General features: G+C 38.5%; 1 protein-coding gene across 3 annotated transcripts in view; it reads left to right on the top strand.

Annotated features, from left to right (window-relative positions):
• Positions 1-312: 312 nt before the first annotated feature.
• The window catches only part of chd2 (chromodomain helicase DNA binding protein 2), a 96,979-nt gene continuing 75,286 nt past the window's right edge, over positions 313-22,005 (top strand). For 2 of the 3 annotated variants that reach the window (XM_020528749.2, XM_020528740.2), the window contains exons 1-2: positions 313-959; positions 1,210-1,475. In XM_020528749.2, coding sequence (XP_020384338.1) covers positions 951-959; positions 1,210-1,475 — 275 coding nt within the window. In that variant the 5' untranslated portion in view covers positions 313-950. Of the gene's footprint in view, positions 960-1,209; positions 1,476-17,280; positions 17,372-22,005 lie in introns of those variants that run through there. The other variant, XM_048616110.1, reaches the window with a different exon arrangement.

Raw genomic sequence — 22,005 nt, 5'->3', positions numbered from 1 at the left:
TCTTAGCCCCTCCATTACCCTTCCTCCCCACATATAATGAAGAAAATATCCTTGTAAATCCAGTTCCGGCCAGAGGAGGAAGTATTTTTCCACCCATGGAGGCATTTGAATTGTTGAAAGAACGAGGGGAGGGGATAAGAGGGAGGCATGACAAAGAATAGATTTGCTTAGGGAGGGTGGCCAAAGTTGCAAGTGGGCAGGGGAAATAGGCTGTCTGTATTGGGTTGGGGGTGTGGGGAGATCTTATGGGAGCTCAAGGTGGGGGCTACCCTGCTCCATTACCTTTTAAGCCCTTGTGGGTTTTTTGTTGTGTGGCAGGGGTGGGTCTTTTCACTTGGTCCATCACCTGAGTCCGGGGAAAATGTTGCAATTATTTCGCAGCGTCGTTGCTGTCAATCAAAGAGAGGGAAGGGAGCCTCAGAGCTGAGAAGAAGCTCTATGGCGGCGGTGGCTGGGCGAGATTCACTGCACTTCCAGTACACCTAATGCAACTTTTCCCCAACTTCACCGCGTTGCTCAACCCAGTCTGCGCTTCGATTCAGTGCAAACTCCCAGCAGAGGTGCCCCTTCAAGCAGGGCTGCGGAGAAACCCCGGTCGCTTTTTATTTTACCCTCTTTTTTTTTGCTCTGTGTGTGTGTGTGTGTGTGTGTTTGTAGAGAGAGAAAAAAAAATTCTTTTTTTCCGGCAAGCGGACCGATCCCAGATGTCGTTGTTTTTGAGCTTTGCAGACATGGCGCACCTCCATTTTTGAACGACTTTTTTTTGTGTGTGTGTTTGTTTTTCTCTATCTCCCTAACACGCGAGAAACGCCGATCAAAAGAAGAAACAGGATGAAAAATCGCAGCTTTTAAGACTAATTCTTAGGGTTTTTAAGAGCAGCGAAAGCAGCTTTCGATTTAGCGAAGTTTAGGTCGACGGAGCAGTGACTGGAACTCGAACCTCGAGATATATGGAACAGGTATGTTTACAGTCTTTATTAATCTGTATTTTTTGTGAAGCAAACCTTTTTAAATAGGTAATGTATTTATTATAAAATTAGGATAGTCTGAGATGACGTAATTAAAATTGTGCTGGTGTTGTGTGGCTTTTTTTTAAGAGGATGAAAACAAAGCTGTGTTGCAACTTTGTTTTTGGTGTTGCCTTTTTATTTTGCGATTTAATTTTCCCCCATTTTTTCTTTTTTTTAAAAAAAAATTGTCTTTCTGTAGACCTTGTCGGAGGCCGACAATGGTATTGAGTGTTTGAACAATGTCGATGCTGCGTCAGGGCTTTGCAACTCGACCAGCCAGCAGCTGACTCCGGTGGACTGTCTGCCTTTCACCAACTTTGACAGGGGAAATTTGCACTTAGGAACCCCACATCCACGTGCACCCAAGAACAAAACCGAGCCCCGAACCTTCCCTGATCCCAAAATGATGTCTAACGAGGATAAAAACCCCGAAGACGACGGATCAGACCGCAGCAATGCTTCCAGGTACGAGCTCACGACTTTCTGTCCCATTTTTTGAGGGGGGCTTTGATCCACATTGTTACTTTAGAATCGCCTATCCTCGACATCTAAAACAATTTTTTCCTGTTTTTACCCAATCTTTAATCGATGACCTTGAGATTCCTAAAAAGCCCCACCCTGTTTTTTTTCTCTCAGCTTCTCCAACTTATGATATGCCATTTGGGCCTATATTCAGCAATGGAAACACGATGTAAACCTACCGAGACCACTTTTATTGTTTATTTTATATTATAGCGAATATATTCTTTCCGTTCTTCTTGCTGTAGTAAGATGACCTTGTCATTGCTGTTGCTGCAATGCACCATTTTACTCACAATGCAGACGGGTTTGAGAATTTGAGGATTTGGTGTCCATAGTAAACCCATAGAAGTAAATTGTAGTAAATACACTACAAAAAGTTGAATGAATGAAAAAAAATTCATATTTATAGATAAATTAAGAAGTGCCTGTTGGAAAGTTGCTCCTTGGTCTATATTTTTATCACCACCATGTCATTTCAGTATATGTCTTAGGGTATTTTGTAAATTTTTATCACAATTTGGTGAAAAGTTTACTATGCTTGTGTCCCTACCTCCTGTATTGGAATAATATTGTCTGTACCATATCCCTGGGTTATTACTTGTATGCTTCTATGTCCTGTATCCCCAAAATGCTTTTGTATTTCTTGAAGATGTTTATTATCTTAAATACACCTTTTAAACTTTATTATAATTGTTTTAATTACTTTGCAATACTCCATTCCCTTCAGATTCTGTATATGTGTATCTAAGCTAATTTCATTGCATCAGATGACATGTTCGTGGTGCAAAAATTACAGATATTTCTTGATGGCATTAAACAGTTGAAACTTTACATTGGAAGACTCTATAACTTTTAATAATTGTTGAACTTTTAACAGGTCAGTGGATATTGTTGCCTCCCAGACAACCTGGCCATAGATGGTCCTTTTAATTGAAAGATGCTAACCTGGATTAGGAAATTTTTGTTTATTTATAAATTTGTGGATGTTACGAAAATTGTCCTTTTAAAAATATGAATTCTCCAGCAGTTAGCTTAGTTAAATTGACGAGGTTTGAGTTTTAGTTGCTTTGACCTATGATTTAAGATTGAAGCATTGTAATACGGTTGTATCTTCAAAAGATGTTCCACAATGGAAGTAATATTTATTGTTTGCTGTTTTCAAAATGTGATCATTGACGATTTTCTTTTCCCTGACATCAACGTAACCCCACTAAAAGTATTTTAAATGAGATTGCAATAATTTACATAAGGATGGACTTGGTCAACTGTTTAATAATTTATTTCAAAAACATGTATGTAGTACTAAACTTGCAATGTTCACTTTTTGCTTGAAGATGAATACATGTATATGTATTTCATTGATTTCACTGAAACTAGACTCTAGCTTTTGCGGGGCTTGCTCTAGGTACATAGGTGGCCCTTTCCATTGAATGGTCACCTGAGGTTTAAGTTTCAACCTTTGTTATGGTAGGATTGATCTTGGGTATGTTCTAGGGCTGGTTTCACTGGACTGGAATAATTCAGTGCTAAACTAAGGCAACTTGGTGGTTTGTTCAACAAATGCTCCATAGAAACCTAATTACATTGTGCTTGCTGTTTAGTGGTCTTTCTGTAGATGTACAGTGGCTTCTAATGAAGTATGGACAATCTGCCTCAGTCTATTATAGTCAGTGGGTGTTGGAAACAGCTTTTTAGATGGAAAGAGTATCCTTTGCTAAGATTTGCCCCATTTGTTGTAAAAAATGCACCAATAATATGGAATTTGGTGTGTCCTCTATGGGCATGCATATATCTGGAAGGATTCAAATTTCATTCAGTATGCTTTGATACCTTGAAATATTACCCGACTATATTATAAACTACTGGCAGGTTATTTTTCATTGTACTTTTGCTTCACAAAGAAGGAAATATTATTAAAGTTGTCCATGATGGACCAACATTTGGAATGGGAGCACCTGTTCATTCCACTAAGACAGTCACTGGTGTCACAGACTTGACCCTTCAACCTCCAAACTCCATGTTGCAGTTTCTATCTACTTTTGCCACTCAAACAGCTACTGATGTGAGTTCATTCTTACAGACAGAGTTTGTTAAAGAGATGACATTGTGTAAATAAAGTTACCCTACCATACCTTGGGTTCTGGTGTCATTATTACATAGTCTGAGAAAATGATTGATAACATTAGTACATTGTGTAAAAACAAATTGAGATTCACCATCTGTTTGTTTAGGGTGAGTGATTTGTTGTAGCAAGTGATTTGTCATATTCTGGCAATATTCAAAAACCAACATTTTCCCTACCTGTTTAATGAAAATGGTGCTAATACTGCTATATTTGGTAAGTGTAGAAACTTGCAATCGCTTGCGGAATGTTACACTGTTGTATCACTTCTCTTATGGTTGAAAATCAGCTTGGTCATTACAATTGAGAGACACCAGTTTGAAAGACTTAATCTATGAATGCATTTTAGAAATTGCTGGTAAGTTCCAGTGTTGTTTATCTCTACAATTTAGACCCTTTAATGTTTCTTTAATAAAAAGGAAAGTTCAAATATGCAAAGATCTCACATCACTACACAATATAAAGCAATTAGGGTAATTTTGTTTTGCTGAACAAAACTCTAGAAACTAAATATTTGCACTAACCTTTGAATATTCATATGTCATTTGAAAAGAATTAGTAGCTTCAAGCTTCATCACTCCCTTGAGCTTTCATTCTGCACACTGGAGATTTTGTTCACTTGTGAACATGGTTTAATCTTCAGTACAAAAACAAGGGGCTTAATAGTACAAAAAAAAGCTACCTCACTTGCAGGTGCACTGCTTATATGTGCTTTTCGGGCTCCATAATTGAGAGGATAACCTGCCAAAAGCCTATAGCCATTGACCTAACTTCATTATAGTAATGTGTCACTGAATTGGAGTAGGGGCTTTAAATTGTGATCTCTTGAGTAGCTACAGTGGCAAGCATAACTGTACTGTTATCCAAGAAACTTGGGTTTGAACCTGGCATTGCAGAATGCTCTTCAACTGCAGTCACAAAGGTTTTTTTTAACAAATAAAATGTTTTTGCTGAACATTGTGTTCATAAAGTAAGCTGCTTGGTTTTATAAGCCATTTCAATGCATTGTTCCACTGTTTATTCCGAGGAGCATGTGTTGGTAAAACAGATTTGAACTTTACTACTGGATTCCTAGTTTAAGCTAAATGCTGAGATTTTGTAGTCCCATTTTCTCATTCTTACAATGAGCTTTGTGCATGCTTTTTGAGTTGTATGCTATTGCATGGATGGCAAGTTCTGAATATGTGCCTATTTATTTGGATATACTGAATGTTGATGCTGGAGTTTCGAATGATGTAGTTAAATATTAAGTTTGAAATGAATCCTCTTGGAAATAAGGACAAGTGCAATTACAGTGCCTAGTTGGTGATGAGCACCTTTATCCAAAAAATATCTGCTGAGGGGCAGGTTGAGAATTTGGAAAAGAAAATAACGGTTTTTCGGATGATTGATCTATTTGTTGTGGTTAAAATGATTCTAAGAAAACATATGCTAACTTTGCTGTCAGATTCTGCTTGCAAAAAGAAGTTAGGCGTTTTGTGTTCCACATAGTATCATCTAAAAATCTGAAGGGGGAATAGAATGTTTAAATTTTTGTTGTTCAGAATAGTGTTATTTCGGAGAAACTGACACAAATATAATTGTGTTACTCAATGAGTTACTTTATGTCAGCAAGGAAATGTGCTTCACTTGTGTGGTTGGTGATAGATACTGTATTTGCTCCAAAGAAGTTATGCAGTTGTGTTTCTTGTATTGGAATCCAGTCGGTTATTTGGCAGCCATTTTATGAAGGTAGAAATGACTTGTACAGAGCCTGTTTTCAACATTTATTTGAAGGATTTTTGCTAGTTTTCTTTGAGTAACTTAAGTTGTGTTGCTAACTGAAAGTCTGTATGCATGTGTTAGACTATTTTGTGAAAAGTGAAAGCATTGGTATCTTCTTTACAGAGAAAGGTTAGCTGTCTTTTAAGCTTTTAGTCAGCTGCAGTCAACTTCACAGAGACAAAATGGCTCTGCTTTACGCTGCATAACTAGACAGACATACTGCATTGCATAGTGTAGTTAGGAAGTACAGGAAGCTGGTGGTGATGTAGCTGAGTTCAAAGGTTGTGCTCTGGAATGTGATTGGTTCTCTGCTAGTAACAGCGCTGCCTGCAGCAGAGCCCTCGACAGTTCTGCCCAAAATTGACGTCACTACTGCCTGTGAAAGCCTCCCTTGTCAGGCAAGCCGCTGTATTTAGCTGTGAGAATTCTTGCTTGGCTTACACATCACAGCAAACAAAAGTGGCTAGGATTAATCAGCTATTTTCCTGTATGACGTGCACTGAAGTATTTTTATAAGCTGTTTTAATTTTCAAGTTTAATCTTTTTTTAAAATCAATTCGTAGAGATTTGCATACGCTCCTTTAAAATGTGCCTGAATTGCCGACCTCGTTTTACTTTATATTTTGTGGGAATTTTTTTCCAAAAGCACTTGCGCTTATTTTATCACCATGATAAACAAAAATTGCCTTGAAACAAGCCCATCCTTCGGTTATTGTCCTTGGCTGTTTACAGCTCAGTTCCTATATTGAAATCACTGCCTTATGTTGTTGACTGTACTGAATGATCCAGGATTAGTGCAAATTCATCCAGATGTATTCTTTGATGTAACAGCTCTTTGTGGTAAATCAACAGCTGTTTGGGGTCGCAGATCTCTTTCTGTGACTATTGTTTGAGTATAGATTGCTTTAACTCCTTCCTTGTGAACAAGGTCCAGTTGGCTATCCAGTAAATTAGTAATTCTTATTTGAAGGCCGATTCACCTTTTAATAAATCTCCTTGTATAATCACTTTTTAAAGTGATCAGTTGTATTACCATAATTGCAAAGTGTATGTTTTTTGCCTGTATTGTATCTCTCTCCTTTTGAAGATGAGTTTTCTTAAAGACATGCTTCCAGTAACTTCAGTCATCTGTTGTCTGTTTCAATACGATTCAACTTAAGAGTACTCAACAGTACAGGAAACTGCTGTGCCGATTTATTTCCTATTTCTACACAAGTGCTTTCTAGGAGTTGTTAAATTGTGACTGGGGGAAAAGGCACTGCACGTAATCTATCCATCCAGTGATGCTGAACAAATTGTATCACCCTTAATGCCACCCTGGGTGAGATCAGTTAATGAGTTTAGTGTTTTTCGTAAATAGTCTGTTGAAATCAAAGACACAAAAGAATGGATCCTTTGAATACTGTTTCATGCCTAAGTTGGCTAGCTCCCTATTATCATTTGGCACAGTTTGGGAATCCAGCCACTAATTATTGTTTTTCTGGGTCAATGTCACTGTGTGTGGTATCTTTACTCAATGAGGTCTTAAGGGCACCAGATCTTTCAGCCTACTTAATGATGGTGAAACAATGTTTCTGGATCCCAAGATTGAACATATGAAAAAGTGAAGGAGTTGAAAATTGAAGTGGCCGATCTGTCATTAATTATAGCAGCAGTGTTGAAGTTTTCATTGCAAACTATGTTCAGAAGTTTGCACAAGAAGTATCCTCTAATTACAGGAAGTTACTTAAATATATTTGTTGCTGAGATCCAAACAGTTAGAAATAATGAATTAAGACGTGGAATCATTTAGTAGTTTGTCTTTAGAACTATTTGTGTCTTTATATATGTTGATCATCCAAAACACAGTTACTTTTGTCTTAAAGTGCATTATTTTATCTAATATCTTTGAGGTTTTTTTTCTTGGACAGTGTGAGAACATCACTCCTCATTGCACTGTTGCCACTTCCAGCACTGCATGCACTTCTGAATGGCTAAATAATTAACCAGAGGAGGAGGCTCCACAAATACCCTCATCCTGAGTAATGGGAGAGCCCAATACTTTGGTACAAAGGATCAGGCTAAAGTATTTGCGACCATCTTCAGCCAGAAGTGCAGATTGGATGATCCATTTCAACCTTCTTCAGAGGCCCCTAGCATCTCATTTACCAGTCTTCAGCTGATTCAAGTCACTCCGTGTGATGTCAAAAAAACAGCTGGACTCTCTGAATGTGCCAAATGCTTTGGACCCTGACAAGATTCCTGCAATAACATTTGAAGGGGATATGCTGTCGAACATGACTGCATTTTTTTTGAGATACTATGCCAGGGTCAACCATTTTCAGCTATTTCATTCATGAGTGGGGGAGGGAGATTCATTATTGATGGTGTTTAGTATCATTCACGACTCCGTAGATAGTAAAGTATTCCATTTCAATAGACAGCAAGTATGGAACAAAATCTAAGCTTGGGCTAATATGTGCTAACTCTGTTTTGCACTACACAAGTACTAGGAAAAGACCATCATCTCTTTTGATAGAGAAGCTAATTATCCATACGATGTTTAATGTCATTACCATCAGTGAATACACGTCCATCAGGATCAGTCATATACGTACACAACACACACACACAAAATGTACATATTATGGTTCCAAGAGCCAGTCAGAAACTATGAATTCTGTTAAGTAAGTTGTATCTAGGCACTTCAAAGACTGTCTATAATGCATAAGTCACATGGCTGATGGATGACTCTCCATTTGAACAGAGGAAAGTGACTGCAACTGCACTTGATGCTTCATTCCATCCAGGATCAAACAACCTGCTTGATTGGGACCACATCCATAATCTGACATTTTCCTTCCGTCTGTCACTGACAAAGCACCAACAGTGTATTCTGTAAAAGATGCAGCAGCTTTGGACACCATCTCCTAAATTTGTGACCTCTACCCTGTAAAGGACAAGGACAGCTGATGCATGAGAACACCAACAACAGCAGCTTGACCCCCAAAGCATTTAGCATCCTGACTTGCAGCTTTGATAAGCTATAATTCTGGAACACCCTCTCCTCCAACACTGAATATACCTACATTACATGGACTGCAAGACCTTAGGAAAGCAGCTTGCTACCAGATTATCAATTAGGAATGGGCAGTCAATGCACACATTCCATTTATTGATGTAAAAAAGAACTGTTACCAAGTCTGATCCTAGCTCCAACATCACCGCTACTTGAAAATCATTATCCTTAATTTCAAATTCTGATATTCGTTTCACCCTCTCTAATGATTTTTAGTCCTCGCTTGAGGCCAGGCTTCTCAAATTCTGGCATCTTGCAGTTTTTTGATATTAATCATTCCGCCATGGGTGACTGTGTTTGCAGCTGCCTAAGCCTCAAGTTCAAGGACAATCTCGAAACCTCTTCACCTCTCCCTTTTGGTCAACTCCAATCATGCTGTCAAGATGCTTATCTTCTTGAGTGAAGCGTCTAAAACCATGATTGCATCAAAATTAATGAAATGTTACATAAAATAGCCTAATGTAGTCTTGTGTGCACTACCAAACTTGGTAAAGTTAGTTGGTGGACACTGGGTTGGCTTGTTTGGCTACTGTAATAGCCTGAATCATGGCGAGATGGCCATGCTGTTATCATTTGTCATATTGTATTAGAAGGTCACTGGGAAATTGTTGACAAAGGAGCGATGCTTATGTTGCCTCATCTATTTACTTAGTGTCAAGCCATGGGCACCCTTAGCAAAAAAAAAAGCATTTATTTACTGTCTCTGCTTGTGCAGCGGAGATGATCAGAGACCTATAAAGCATTGGCCAGTGTTCACTAGGACCGTGAGGTTTGTTGTTATTTTTAAGCTGGCAATTCAGGATGAATTCTATTGGGGTGGTATAGGGGTCACAGGTCAGACCAGGAAAGGATGGCAGGTTTCTTTTCCTTCAGGACAGTAATGAACCAGCTGGAATTTATGGATAACTGTTTTTCTTATCCAAGTTTTCTTTAAAGTGAATTTAAGTTCTGAAACTGCCACCACAGAATTTAATGCATATGCTCTTAATTATTAGTTCAGACCTGATTATTACTTGTATGGTAGCAGGGCTGCTATGCTAAGTATATAGGTTTAATCAACACACTGATGTGAATCATTCAGGTAGAGCAAGAACTATTTGGTCAATTAGACCTTATGCTGAGTGTTGTCCTTGTTAGTTAAATTGGCTTTGGCTGAAAAAACAATATATACATTATAGGTAAAAGGCTTAACTCAATTTACAAGATGACAAATTATGCTTTTAAATGGTTCTGTACTCTGATTACTTAAGTACAGTTCTTCAAACAAAGTCAGTAGGAATGGATCCTTTCAACATATTCTTGTGTAGAGACATTTTTTATTTTTCTGTACTTTTTGTTGTGGACTGAAATGGGGAAGAAGACTTCTTTAAAAAAAAATAAGCTGGTTTAATCATTACTGTAGTTTTAGAAGCAAGTACCCTGACACGCATTGTCAGCATTGTTTACAAGTCTGCTGTTCAAGCAGTAGTTGAAGTGTAATTTGTAAATGAATTGGAGCTAAATGTGTATGGAAGCTCAGCTAGCATTGAGTAGGTAAATGGTTTGTGGACTAGTGACCAGTTACTGATGACAAAGGCTGCTTCCTACTGAGAATTACATAACTGGATCATGTGTAACTGAACAGCTTAGGGGTCTGAACGAGATAGTGAGAAACCTTGCAATCTATGTCAGATCAGGATCTCTCTGTTCTCTGCAGGTAAGCCTGAAGAAAACTAATTCATCTTCCTTTTAACAGATGCTGTAATCTGTAATTTTCAATTCGTGAGTTGCAGATCTTTTATAAGTATGAACCTTGAGCCTCCTGCAAGCCAGTGAAAGCATCCAGAGAAGGCGGACCGATAGGCAGCATTCTGATCAACACAAGAACCATCTGAGCACATCCTGTGAAGAGACTACTAAACTGCTTCCCCAGTTGACCTTCTGCCTGTAACACCCATTTCTTTCCTTAGATAGTTCAGAATTGTTTATCTGTAGCTAGAGTCTCTTAACTTGTAATAAATAATAATCCTTTTTAAGTACAGAAACCTGGTCTGTATTTTCCTGGAACTGAAAATCAGATAAATTAAAAAAAAAACTCCCAACGATGACTCAGAGAATAGTGGGGATTGATGGTACCCTGTGTTGTGTAACATTTGACTATCCTGACCCATTTAAAATTAATTGATTTAATGTTTTCTCGTAATTGCAATTTCCTTTAATTTCTGCACAGTTGATAGCCATGGTTGGCTATTCTAATTATTTACCATCGTCCTGTTACTCTAGTGAAGTGAGGATCATCATTTACTAGTCATTTAAACAGTCTCAAAATTTAACCTTTTTTTAAAAATACACTTGTGGAGCAAAAGTGGTTTGGCCTTTCGAGCAGACTACCCACAGCCAAAGTTTTACTTTCATTTTGTTATGGAATTGCATGTATTTTTGGACTCGGCAAATCATCCTGTTGGTTTTTAGAAGAGCATGTGGCAAAGAGCAAGTTCATGCTTCTACTGCGCTGGAAGGATGAATGCAAAATTTGAAGCAGCAGCCCACGAGATCGCATCCAAATGTGAAACTTTTGAGGCTTCATTTAGGTACAGCAGTTTCTGTCATAAGTGACGGAAAATACATTGGTAAACAATTCACTCCACCCCCCCCCTTCTAGCAAACATGAAGCAAATAATAAGTACGCTTTGTTGAAACATTTCGTCTTGTGTGCAATGTGCCTGTTTCAACTCAACAAAACAGGTGACTAATATTTGCTAGTTTTGTCCTGAGGAAATCTGAGTCAAGTTGATTGGTTTGAAATTGAAGCAAAGCCTGACAGTTAAGTCAGTTGTCATTAACTGGTGCATTCCCATGGCAATGCTTTACCAACCAGAGTCCACTTGAAAACCGGTTAGTATTCCACTGTCATTTAGTAAAAATGTTATTAGTATTCTGATGAATTATCTGGATGACTGCAAGGCAAAAAACTTCAACAATTTTTTTTCAGGAATGCTCAAGTTCTGTAATACCAAGCAACTAATAAATAGGAGACCCCGAGCTAACCACTAAAAGCTGTTGCTGCCATTGCAGCTGTGGCAATCCAGTTTTCTCTTGTCTTGGAAAAGTTGTTCTTTCTTTAGTAACAATATACCCTATGGTTGTATAGGACTACCTTTCATTAGTCACAGAAGTTTTGATCTTTGGATTTTGAAAGAAAAGCATTACCTTTCCCACAGAACTTTTCATGACTATAGGATGTCCCAAAGCACTTCACTACCTGGAAAGAACTTCAGAAGGTTGGTCATAGTTATAGTGATGAAACAAGGCTTCCAATTTGTCCACGGAAAGCTTCTGCAAACGGGAACGTGATTGTTTGTTTTTGTGATGATGATGGATTAATATTGATCATGAGACTAGCGAATTAAATAATACTTTGTAATCTTCTGCCACCACTTGGGATGAAATGCCAATGGAGATCCTTTTATTCCCAAAATTGGTAATTCCTTTATGTTGCAGTAGAATGTTGGGGTTGATTTTTATACTCCAGTCCTAGAGTGAGACATTGAATGAACACTGCTCACTGCAAAAGTGCTACCACTGAGCCACAACTTGTATCCTTTCAATGGCCTTCATACAATTGCTTTGATATGTAGTGACCTTTAGAAGAAAAGGTGGCATTAATGAAGTTTTTCACAATCTCAGACGAACCCAAACTGCTTTCAGCTAATTAAATGCTTTTGAAATGTAGCTGTTGTTATACTATTGGTAGGGCAGATCCCACAAATTGCAAAAAAAAAACTGTTTTATTTTTCTGTCTTTTTATATTGTGTGTTTTTTTTTGGTTTAGTTTGTTTTTTACGATGGTGCCGGCGAGTGGGGACACTAAGCAACACTTTTCACTGTATTTGCAATAAATGCACATGACAATAAATAAATCAAATGTGAATGTGAATTAGTTGATGGTCAAAAGAAGAAGTACCAATGAGTAATCCCTCTACTCTTCACATGCTGCAGCAGAGATTTGTGCATTCACCAGAACAAAGAATGATGAACACCTCAGCTGAAAGGCAACTGTTTTAACACTGCAACATTTTTCAGTGCCGCATGAAATATCATTGAATATGCTTCAAGGTAATTTTCTCCCTCGTGCTTCGAGCTAATTTTCTCCCTCTCTGCTTCCTGGGCCTTATTATACTTAAATTGGCATTATTCATGTGGTCATATAGAGTTAGTTGTAGTTCATGTACGGTTCTTTCACATAAGGGTGTACGTGACCGGAAGAAACTAATTAAGTCATTAATGAGTCTAAAATATGTTTCTCAGGCAGAGAAAATGATGGCTACAAGATATTCATCAGCTATCTGAAAGACATAAAAACAAGCAAAGGTTTTGGTTGAAAATCCTGGATCAGAATTTGAGCTTCAACTGAAATACGAACCTGTTCTTCAAAAGCTTATCTCTCTCCATCCACCACTTAGCTATGTGTTTCCAAGTGTTCATTATTTTTCCCTCAGCTGATTTAAGAAGTCCAAAGGCAATATTTTATTTCCCAGTTTCCTGGTCAGTATTTCTCCCTCCATTAATATCATAGAAATGGATTACCAAATTATTTACGGGGGGCAAACTGGTTGCCAGTTGTAGAATTATTAAAATGTGGCATATGCAACAAGGGGCTACTGAAATCTAGCAGTATTTTCAGGATAAACTAAGTGTCAAGGTGGAGAAGGAGGTGAAGGGTCTAGGCCCGAAACATCAGCCTTCCTGCTCCTCTGATGCTGCTTGGCCTGCTGTGTTCATCCAGCTCTACACCTTGTTATTGGAGAAAGAGGTGAAATGGGATTGGAGTAGAGAACTCCTGATTTGGAGTATCACCAGCATGAGCATATGGTCTGCCCCTCTTACTGAAATATGTCATTTCTCTGTTATACTCCACCAAAAATAGTCGAGATGATTCATCTAAGGAATGAAAGGGACTGGGATTGTACACTGAGATTCTTTGCTCAGATTTGTCATGATTTTTTTATAGAATGTTCTTATGTTGGATAGAGCAACACGTAGTGACCGTACTGTACTGGCTTGCATCTTGACTCTGTCGCAACAGAAATTTTGTCGTCGAGAAACACATCAAGATAAAGTTGCCATAGTCTTACTAGACCATAGGGCTGCAGACACTCGAGAGAAAGGCAACTGTTGGTGATTTAACCCGAGGGCGAGGACACCTCTGGCGAGGTTGAGAAGGAAAGTCCTTTATGGTAATCTCAGCTGGTTGCGAGATTGAGTCAACACTGTTGGTGTCACTCCACACTGCAAACCAGCTGTCTGGCCAACTGAGCTAACTGGCCCCCACTAGACATATCTTTCTAAAAAAAAAGGTAGTGATGGTGAGTGAACATCCTGGGTTAGAATTAATAACAAAATACTGTCTTCCTGACCCATGTGTGAGACAGATACTGTGACATTTCTGGTACTTCTTATGAAGACCATCCTAGGAGAGAGATTCAAAAGTGAACTGAGCAATTAATTGAGATTTAGTTACCCAAGCCAGCACATTCCTGACCTCCTTATTTTGTAATTTTCAGAAATGGATAATACACTCAATGGGTGGGTAACAGTCTCATTTAATTATAATTGTCATCTTGGAGTCATACAGCACAAAGAGCCTGATGACTTTGCTAACTGCAATCTGTTCAAGACCTGCGCATATAATTTTAAAAGAACAATGCTTCCTGCCCCAGTGTGATGTACTTCCAAGTCTCTCACCATCCATCCTGTGACTTTCCATGTGTCTAGCTGATAAACATTTTTTTTTCTCCCCTTCTAGCAGGTTTGAATTTAGACTATGCAAACTTATCTCATTTGATTGTCAGTTGTATTATCATAACTGGCCACCCCTAGTTGTCTGGGGTGAGTGCAGGTGAAACACTTTTATAATTTTGCCTCTACAGGAACAAGTGGTGAATTCTGCTGTAGTTCCCATCAGCAATTGGGAAACTTGCATTGCATCAGTTTAGGTTAGATTTGGGTGTAAATCTCCTGTATGTTTTAACTTATTTCTTTTTTCAACCAGAGTAGTCACTCCAATGTAGATGTTATTGCATAAGTCTATCTGCTGTTGATACGGTCTCTACTTTTTGTAATCAAGAAATTTTATGTTTTGTATTGAGAATCACACTTAGACTTGCATTGTGTGAGATTGTGTCAATGGAAAAGTGCATTTACAAGTTATCAATGCATTTTCAGCAGGAATTATATGATCGTTGACTGTTTAATGAGGCCAAAAGTAGTAGATAAGTAAATGTAAATACTTAGGGGAGAGGAGGAGGGAATAGAGCATGAACAGGACATGTCATGACGACTTACGATACACAAACTGACTTTCAACTTCATTTACCATGATTCATGTTTCCTATTGTATTTCAGTGCAAATTCTGGGACTGTCTCTGTCCGTTTTCCTTTATACTATTTCATTCTCTTCTATCCAGATGCAAAAATACATCGGGCACATTTTTCTTTTGAAGTCTTGCTGTCTGCTACTTTGTTTCAGTTAAAAGAACAGTTTTCTTTATTTTCTTGTAAAAAGTAAATTGGTGTGAGAGTCACATTACAAATACATCAAATAATTACAAAGCAGCATGCAATTTAATGTGGAAGCCAACGCAGGAAACCTTATGGGTTATTCATACTCTTGATTTATAATGAAGACTTAAGTAATACAGGATTTGCATCAGGCACCAATCAGGAAAACATGTACAATAACTAATGGGAGCCTTTCATGCGATTAACTAGCCTGCCTTTGTTTACTTTTTTTGAACAATTGTGCATTCAATTTTTAGTGAAGCATAAAATGTGTTTAAATGTTTTTGTGTACACAAATTGGGAAACCTGAGTTAGATGGAAAAATTTCTGCAGATTACATCAGTCATTTTATGTTGTTTGAGAGGGGTCGGAAGACGGAGGTTCGTAACAAAAGAATTACTTGAACCAGGCCTTGCAATAAAGTTTTACCACACAGAGAGAGGCCTTTCAGTCCATCATGGTCAGGACAGCCACCAAGCACCTTTAATCTGTTTTCCAGTAGTTGGCCCATGGCCTTGTATGCAGTGGCAGTTATGATGTGGTCATCTAACATTTTGTATGTTGCGATGGTTCCTGCTACTTACCACCCTTTAAGGAAAAGAGTTGCAACTCAGCAGTCTCTGGGTGCAAAAAAGTATTGTCTTGCTTCCTGTCTGAACCTGCCACCCTTTACCTTCCCCTTGATCATTGATCCCTCTATTGAGAGGGTATGTTTCTTTCTATCTACGCTGTCTATGCCCCTTATCATTTTGTACATCTCAATTAGATCCCTGCCTGAGCTTTCTCTGTTCTAAGTAACCCCAGCCAATGTAGTCTGTGTTCATAAATAAATACTTCAGCCCAGGCAAGTCCCAGGTGAATCTCCTCTAAAACAATCGGATCCTTCCTATAATGTGGTGACTAATTGCAAAGTTGCACTATGCAAGTTTTCTTATGGATCTAGGGCGATGGTCATGTCTGTCTAAAATTTCTCCTTGAGAAGTTTGAAATGCAAACATTTAGTAAATCATGATGTCTGCCTTTACCAGCCTATTCAGGTCTAATATATCAGCCTTTAGTGTACAATCTTTCGCACCAAACCTCACATTTGCTTTGGTCCTCAGCAACATGTTGAGCTGTAACCTGATGCTTTGGTTGTCATCTGAGCCTCGTGCCCTGCCTTGGTAGTTTATATCATCCTGTAGCTGATAATTTTGTGACCTTCTAGTATTTGAATCTTTTTTTCTCCCCACTGTTCAGCACCTTGGGCTGATTAATTGCACTAATAGTGCTGGATATTAAGTGTATATGCTGGTAGCAATTGTGTAGTAAGCTGGAGGGTCTCCAGAACGTCAGTCACTGCCGTCTAACTGTTTTGTTTGATAAAGTTGGCAGGATAAGTTCTGTAAGACCATGTCTTCTTGAATAGCAGTTGAAATTGGGTTAATTTTAAGTAACCAGATTTTGTTGCACCTTAGTATCTAATCCAATTCAATTTAAGTTTTATGTTTCTATACAATGTCAGGAAAAAAAAAAATTGGTCTCTGCAGTGAAGAAGCCTCATACCAATTTGTGATGACATGATAGAATTCAAAAGCATTTCCTCCGTTGTTGACTTAGACCCTACTTACAGCATCATTCTCATTAGGATTTTTGCTCTTCCTTATTTGACTTAGGAAATTGTTTATAGCCCCTTGGCCCCAGCTATAGTAACTTTGAGTTGGCAACAATGAAAGACTTCTTTTCCTGGATAGACTTGTGCATGAGTCCTGGGTTCTGTCTGATTTGAGGTACAGATTGCTGGAGGAGGAATCATGAATTGTATTTCCAAAACAAAATCCTTGAGTGTGCCATTCTGTGTTTGGATGACCTTTGACGTTGCTGCCTCTGGTTTGCATAAATTTCTCTTTGATGCGAATACACTAAGCTGTTTGTAAGATGTAAGTTTACAAGCTGCCACTGGGTCATCTATTAGTTGAAGATGGTGCTGCATGCATTGATATTTGGGGTTTTATGTTGCGTTGTGTTTTTTCTCAAACTTACTTGAACTTGATTCTCCATAATAATAAAATTTTGAATGTTTTCTCCTCCCTGCTTCAAGAGGCACTGAATTGCCCAGTGACCAGACTTGAGCCACAAGCTAGGCTTACATTATGATGTTCGCACATTAGTGGCTTCTCAGCAGAACCAAATCTCATTAATCAGAATCCATGTCTGTGTTATTTCTAACAGAGATCACTGAACAGAGAAATAGGAATCTTTGGATTTCTGTTTTGCAGTCTTTGTGTCCCTCTGAATTGTGATGCCAGTATCGTTATCTGAACATGGTAGTTTGAATCTGGAATCTCATGATATGTGGAACTCACTTTCATATAGGTAATGTCTGATATATTGCTTTGGTTTAAATCTTGATACCTTTTTGTGAGTGTATTCTTGAGTTACTGTGGTGCCAGCTTGGAGTTGGCTCATCTTTTACTGCTGATGAAGAGTCACTACTTTGGGAAAATCTGAAGCAAATTGGGAATGGAAAGGGAAGAATGGTGACAGATTTCTCATTATTTGAGAATGTCCAAATTGTAAATAACTTCATTGTCATCTGTCACAAATGGACTCATTAAAGAGTCAGATGTGTGATTGACTTGAGCATCACAGAAATGCATTTTATGTTATCATAATCAATGCTTCAGAGGTCCCTTAGGCATGCTAGATGGTTCATGTTTTGTGTGAATGATAATGGAAACCATACTTCAGTGCTTGCCTCCACAAGGTTCCAATCAGCTGCAGTGTTATCCCAAGAGAGGTGGTCTGCAATGCAGAAGCTTATCTTTTTTAGGGTTTCCTTTTATTATTTTAACTGATGAGCGTGATGTTTGCTGCAGAACAGCTTTCCATAAGAAGATCTGCTTGAGAATTCTGTGGTCATCCATGTGGGAATGTGACTTCCCATTTAAGCTGAATTTTCTGTAGTGTGCCCACCTATGCTGTTGAACCCACTGTCATGTTATTATTGAACTCTCATAATAGAGCTTGGATGTTTTTGGTGGAAGCGTTCCTTTGTTGTAATGCCTACAGTAGATCAAGAATTGAGCACCATACAACAGGCTGGCGAGGACAGTTACTTAAGGTTTGATTTTCTTCTAGACTTGTGCCACCAATCGTTATGTACGGTGCTTCATAACATGTGCCTGGTACTGGCACTAACATAACCTCAGATTTGGAACCATTGATTCAGAGACCAACTATTTTTGTGGCACTCAAGGATATGCTTGCCATAGTCTTGGACGTTGTGGGCAACTAGAGCACAGTCAGCCTACAGACTGCGGTGGAGACACGGAGCCAGGAGCGATTGAGCAGCTTCTCTGAGAGGAAAAATGTTTATGCTTACAGCCCTGTCTCTGGTGACAGGTTGCAGAATTGAGGGGCAGCAGTGTATCCTTGCTTTGTGCCACTCTTTACTGAAAAGATATCCGACACCTTACCACTGGCCCATATGTTTCCAGCTCTATCGTTGTGTTGTTGGTACAGAATCAAAGATCAGCCTCCTCTTAGCTAATGCGGCGTAATCCAAGACCCAAGATGAGAGTTATCTCTCAAACTCTGAACCCCAGAGTATGGAAGAAAAGAATAAAGTCACCATAGCCCTAGAGGACCATAAGGCTGTGCGCTCGTTAGGGAGAGATGACTAGCTGTGAGTTGAACCTAAGGGTCACCAGGCCTCAGGCATGGTGCAAGGTTGAGAAGGTAGGACCTTCGTGGTAACCGCAGCTGGTGTGGGAATTAAACCCGAGCTATTGGAATCACTGCATTGACTACCAGCAGTCTAGCCAACTGAGCTAACCAATGCCTTACTGGGATGAAAGAATACTGGGATACTGCAGTGTTAATCTTAGTTGGAAGAAAAAAAATTACCACATGGGCTTGCCCTTCCCCTAAATGAGTGCTAGGTTTGATAGAAATTAAGTTCTTGCTGTGTGAACAAAGTAAACATCATAATTTACAAAACAAAATGAATAAAAGTGCTCGACATTGGGATTCATGGATGCATTGTTGGGCCAAAGAACTGGAGTTGGACTTAGAGTGTTTTTTTAACATCCTATGCATAGCCTGAAGTTGGAGATAGTCACTCTTTTGATTGGGTACTGATGTTGCTCTGAAATGGTGGAAGTAGAATGCTTTAAAATGGCGATTGGAGTTGGCAAAATACCAAGATCCATGGAACTTTCTGGAACTGTAGCAGTTTGAGTTCCAGTGCTGCCATCTTGTAGTGAGGGGAAGAAACAACCAGAACTACAGCATCCGGCTTATCATTGGGTGACATTTATGAGCAAATGAAGGATGATTCTGAACATTTTCGGTGTTTTTTTTTAATTATAACAAATTTATTCAGGCAATTAATCATTGTATAATGTTTATATTTCACTCAGTTCATTTTTTTGCGAAATTCTACTTTGATTTTGATAGCTTTTTCTTGGGATAGTGATTGAGATCTACATTTCTGAAAGCACCTCCACAGATTGAGTGTTTCAGTGTTTTTTAATCTTAAAAGCTATGATCCTTTTTAATGCTGTGTTAAGCATTTGCTGCCCCATACAGTGTTGTGCTGTGTGTATTCTCATCAACTAAGAGCTGTTATATTTTCTGTTGCGCCTTGCGTTGTGCTGCGGACTAAATTCAGAATGTAATTTAAATTTGATTAATTTCAAACTTCTGTAATTCTTAAAGGAATTCAGATTTTCTCTAAATATTCCCTTTGGACTTGTGAACATTTCCAGTATTGTATGTAATGATCCAACCCTCTACTGCAAATCATGGTTTGTGGAAATATTGTTTACTTTGCGTACATGATTCATATTTAACTATTTCAGCGATACTGGTGCATCTGTACAGCATCATTTGGCTTTGAGCTTATGGGTTGAAATTGTTTGGACTTGTATTTTTTCACTAAGTGAGTGGAATCCCTCTCTTTTCTGATTTATCAAATCGACTTTTTTCCTCTGTGCTTTTTAAGTGGCTGTTTACTAATCTTTAATTTAATAGACTGAAACTAATGAGCAGAAACAGAAAAGCTAGATGTTCGTCCTATAGCTTGGTCCTCGGTATTTTAGCTAATTGTTCCTAATTTTCATTAATGATGTAACATTTAAGTTATTTTTAAAGACTATTCACTTTGTGCTCCTCTATGACCACTTTGTTTGCAGGGGAAAAACCTCAAGATCTGGACTTTTGTTCTTCGGGTTTATTGTGGAATTCATGATTTACACTGTTAATCTGTAGCAAATAATTTACAGTTTTCATGTAATAGTGTAATATTATTTTAATATCAACTATGATCTGGAGTTGTGATTGAGAGTACGCATATACTAATATGGGGCTCTTCTGGTACAATACTGCAGTTCAGTCCTTGCTACTGTTGTTCAATTGAAGTTTTTTTAAATTTACTTTTTAAAATTGATTGGTTCTGATCCTCAGATATGATGGAAATGAAAATCATGAGAAAATGGACAAATCCACATAGGTAGTATTGGCCCAAGTCAGTAAAAGTCTTTAAAAGCAATGATCTTTGTACAGGTGCATTTGCGATACAAAATTGGGACGTTCGAGGATACTATATTTAAGCACTCCCTATTTTTTCTTGATCTTAAAAGGAGTTAGTCACTAGAGTATAACCTTTCTCTGTTCACACTGTGAGATGGGGTAAAATTATAAATTATTTGCTAGTGATTCCAACGAACAAACAGGAAAGTTGTCTGTCTTTTAGAAGATGAGCATTTTGCCAAGGCAGACTTAAATGCCATATGTTCATTCACCATCATCACCTGAAAAATTAGTTTGATGTTGCAACTTTCTGTCTTCTTGAGTCCTGGTTATGTAAGTGTTTGACATAGATGCTTACACTCCAGTTCATGCTTCAATATGGCAGGCACCACCTCAGTGTTGTCCAATTAGCGTCAATTACCTTCCCCCTTGAGAGGGCTCTGAATCAGTAAATTGACTTTTGCATCTGAATAGGAGGATTTAGATCCTGTTACTACAGTCTCCTCTGTGGCTTGGAAAAGCAATTTCTGGTCATTTCCCCATTAAGTCGCATGTCATATGTTTCTGATTTGCTTTTCTTTATTCAAAATGCATCATGTTTCATTTGTCATCCCAAGTGTGTGTGGGAGTTCCTACTGAAGCTCACGCCCCTTAAAAGTGACTCAAACGTTTGATGTAAGTATGAGTCAGTCAATTAAATAGATCTCAATGTCCAGAATTTCACCAGATAATGTAGCATTTTTGTTTTAACAGTACATTTATAAAAGCCACCAGTCACCACTTCCAGTAGTAAATTCCAGTCTTAGGCAGCAGTTTGCTTCTGCTCCCAGCTTCAGTTAGAATTCATAAATTCACGAGAAACCGCTACCCGTGCAGTGGTTTATCTATGCTGAATACATTTTAAATATTTTAGAAGCGTAGGTAATTGTCTCAAGGGCACTGAGTGTTCTGTCTGTGCTGGCACTTTGCTGGGCCAGACTGGTTTCCCTCGTTTGTATGAAAGCAAAATGTTAAGGATGCTGAAACTGAAATATAAACAGAAAATACTGGAAGCCCCCAGCAGATTTGAGAGACCAAAACCGTTTTCTCTCCCTCCCTAATCGGTTCTTTTCAACTGTTATGTCAACAATAGGATCTCACTTACAGAAATGATTCACCTTTATTTTGTGGAAGCAAATAAAGAAGGAATGTTAATTACAGCACTGAAGGAAGTGCCCTTATTTACTTTTTGTGGGATAGTCAGTCATCTAAACTACTGGGTCATAGGAGTGAAGTTTGTTTAAAACATTGACTCTTGAAGTGTGGTCCTTGAGGGATTAAGTTGTGTCTGTGCAGATCTGTAATCCTCATAGAATACCTAGTGTGGCAATAGGCCATTTGGCCCATCGAGTCTACACTGACCATCCGAAGATATTCCACCCAGACAAACCTCCATCCCCACCCTCCCCTCCATCCCCACCCTCCCCTCCATCCCC

This window comes from Rhincodon typus, chromosome 33 (assembly GCF_021869965.1).
Source record: "Rhincodon typus isolate 14 chromosome 33, sRhiTyp1.1, whole genome shotgun sequence".
NCBI lineage: Eukaryota > Metazoa > Chordata > Chondrichthyes > Orectolobiformes > Rhincodontidae > Rhincodon > Rhincodon typus.
Note: the sequence above shows the minus strand (reverse complement) of the source record. Positions and strands in the feature narration are given on the sequence as shown.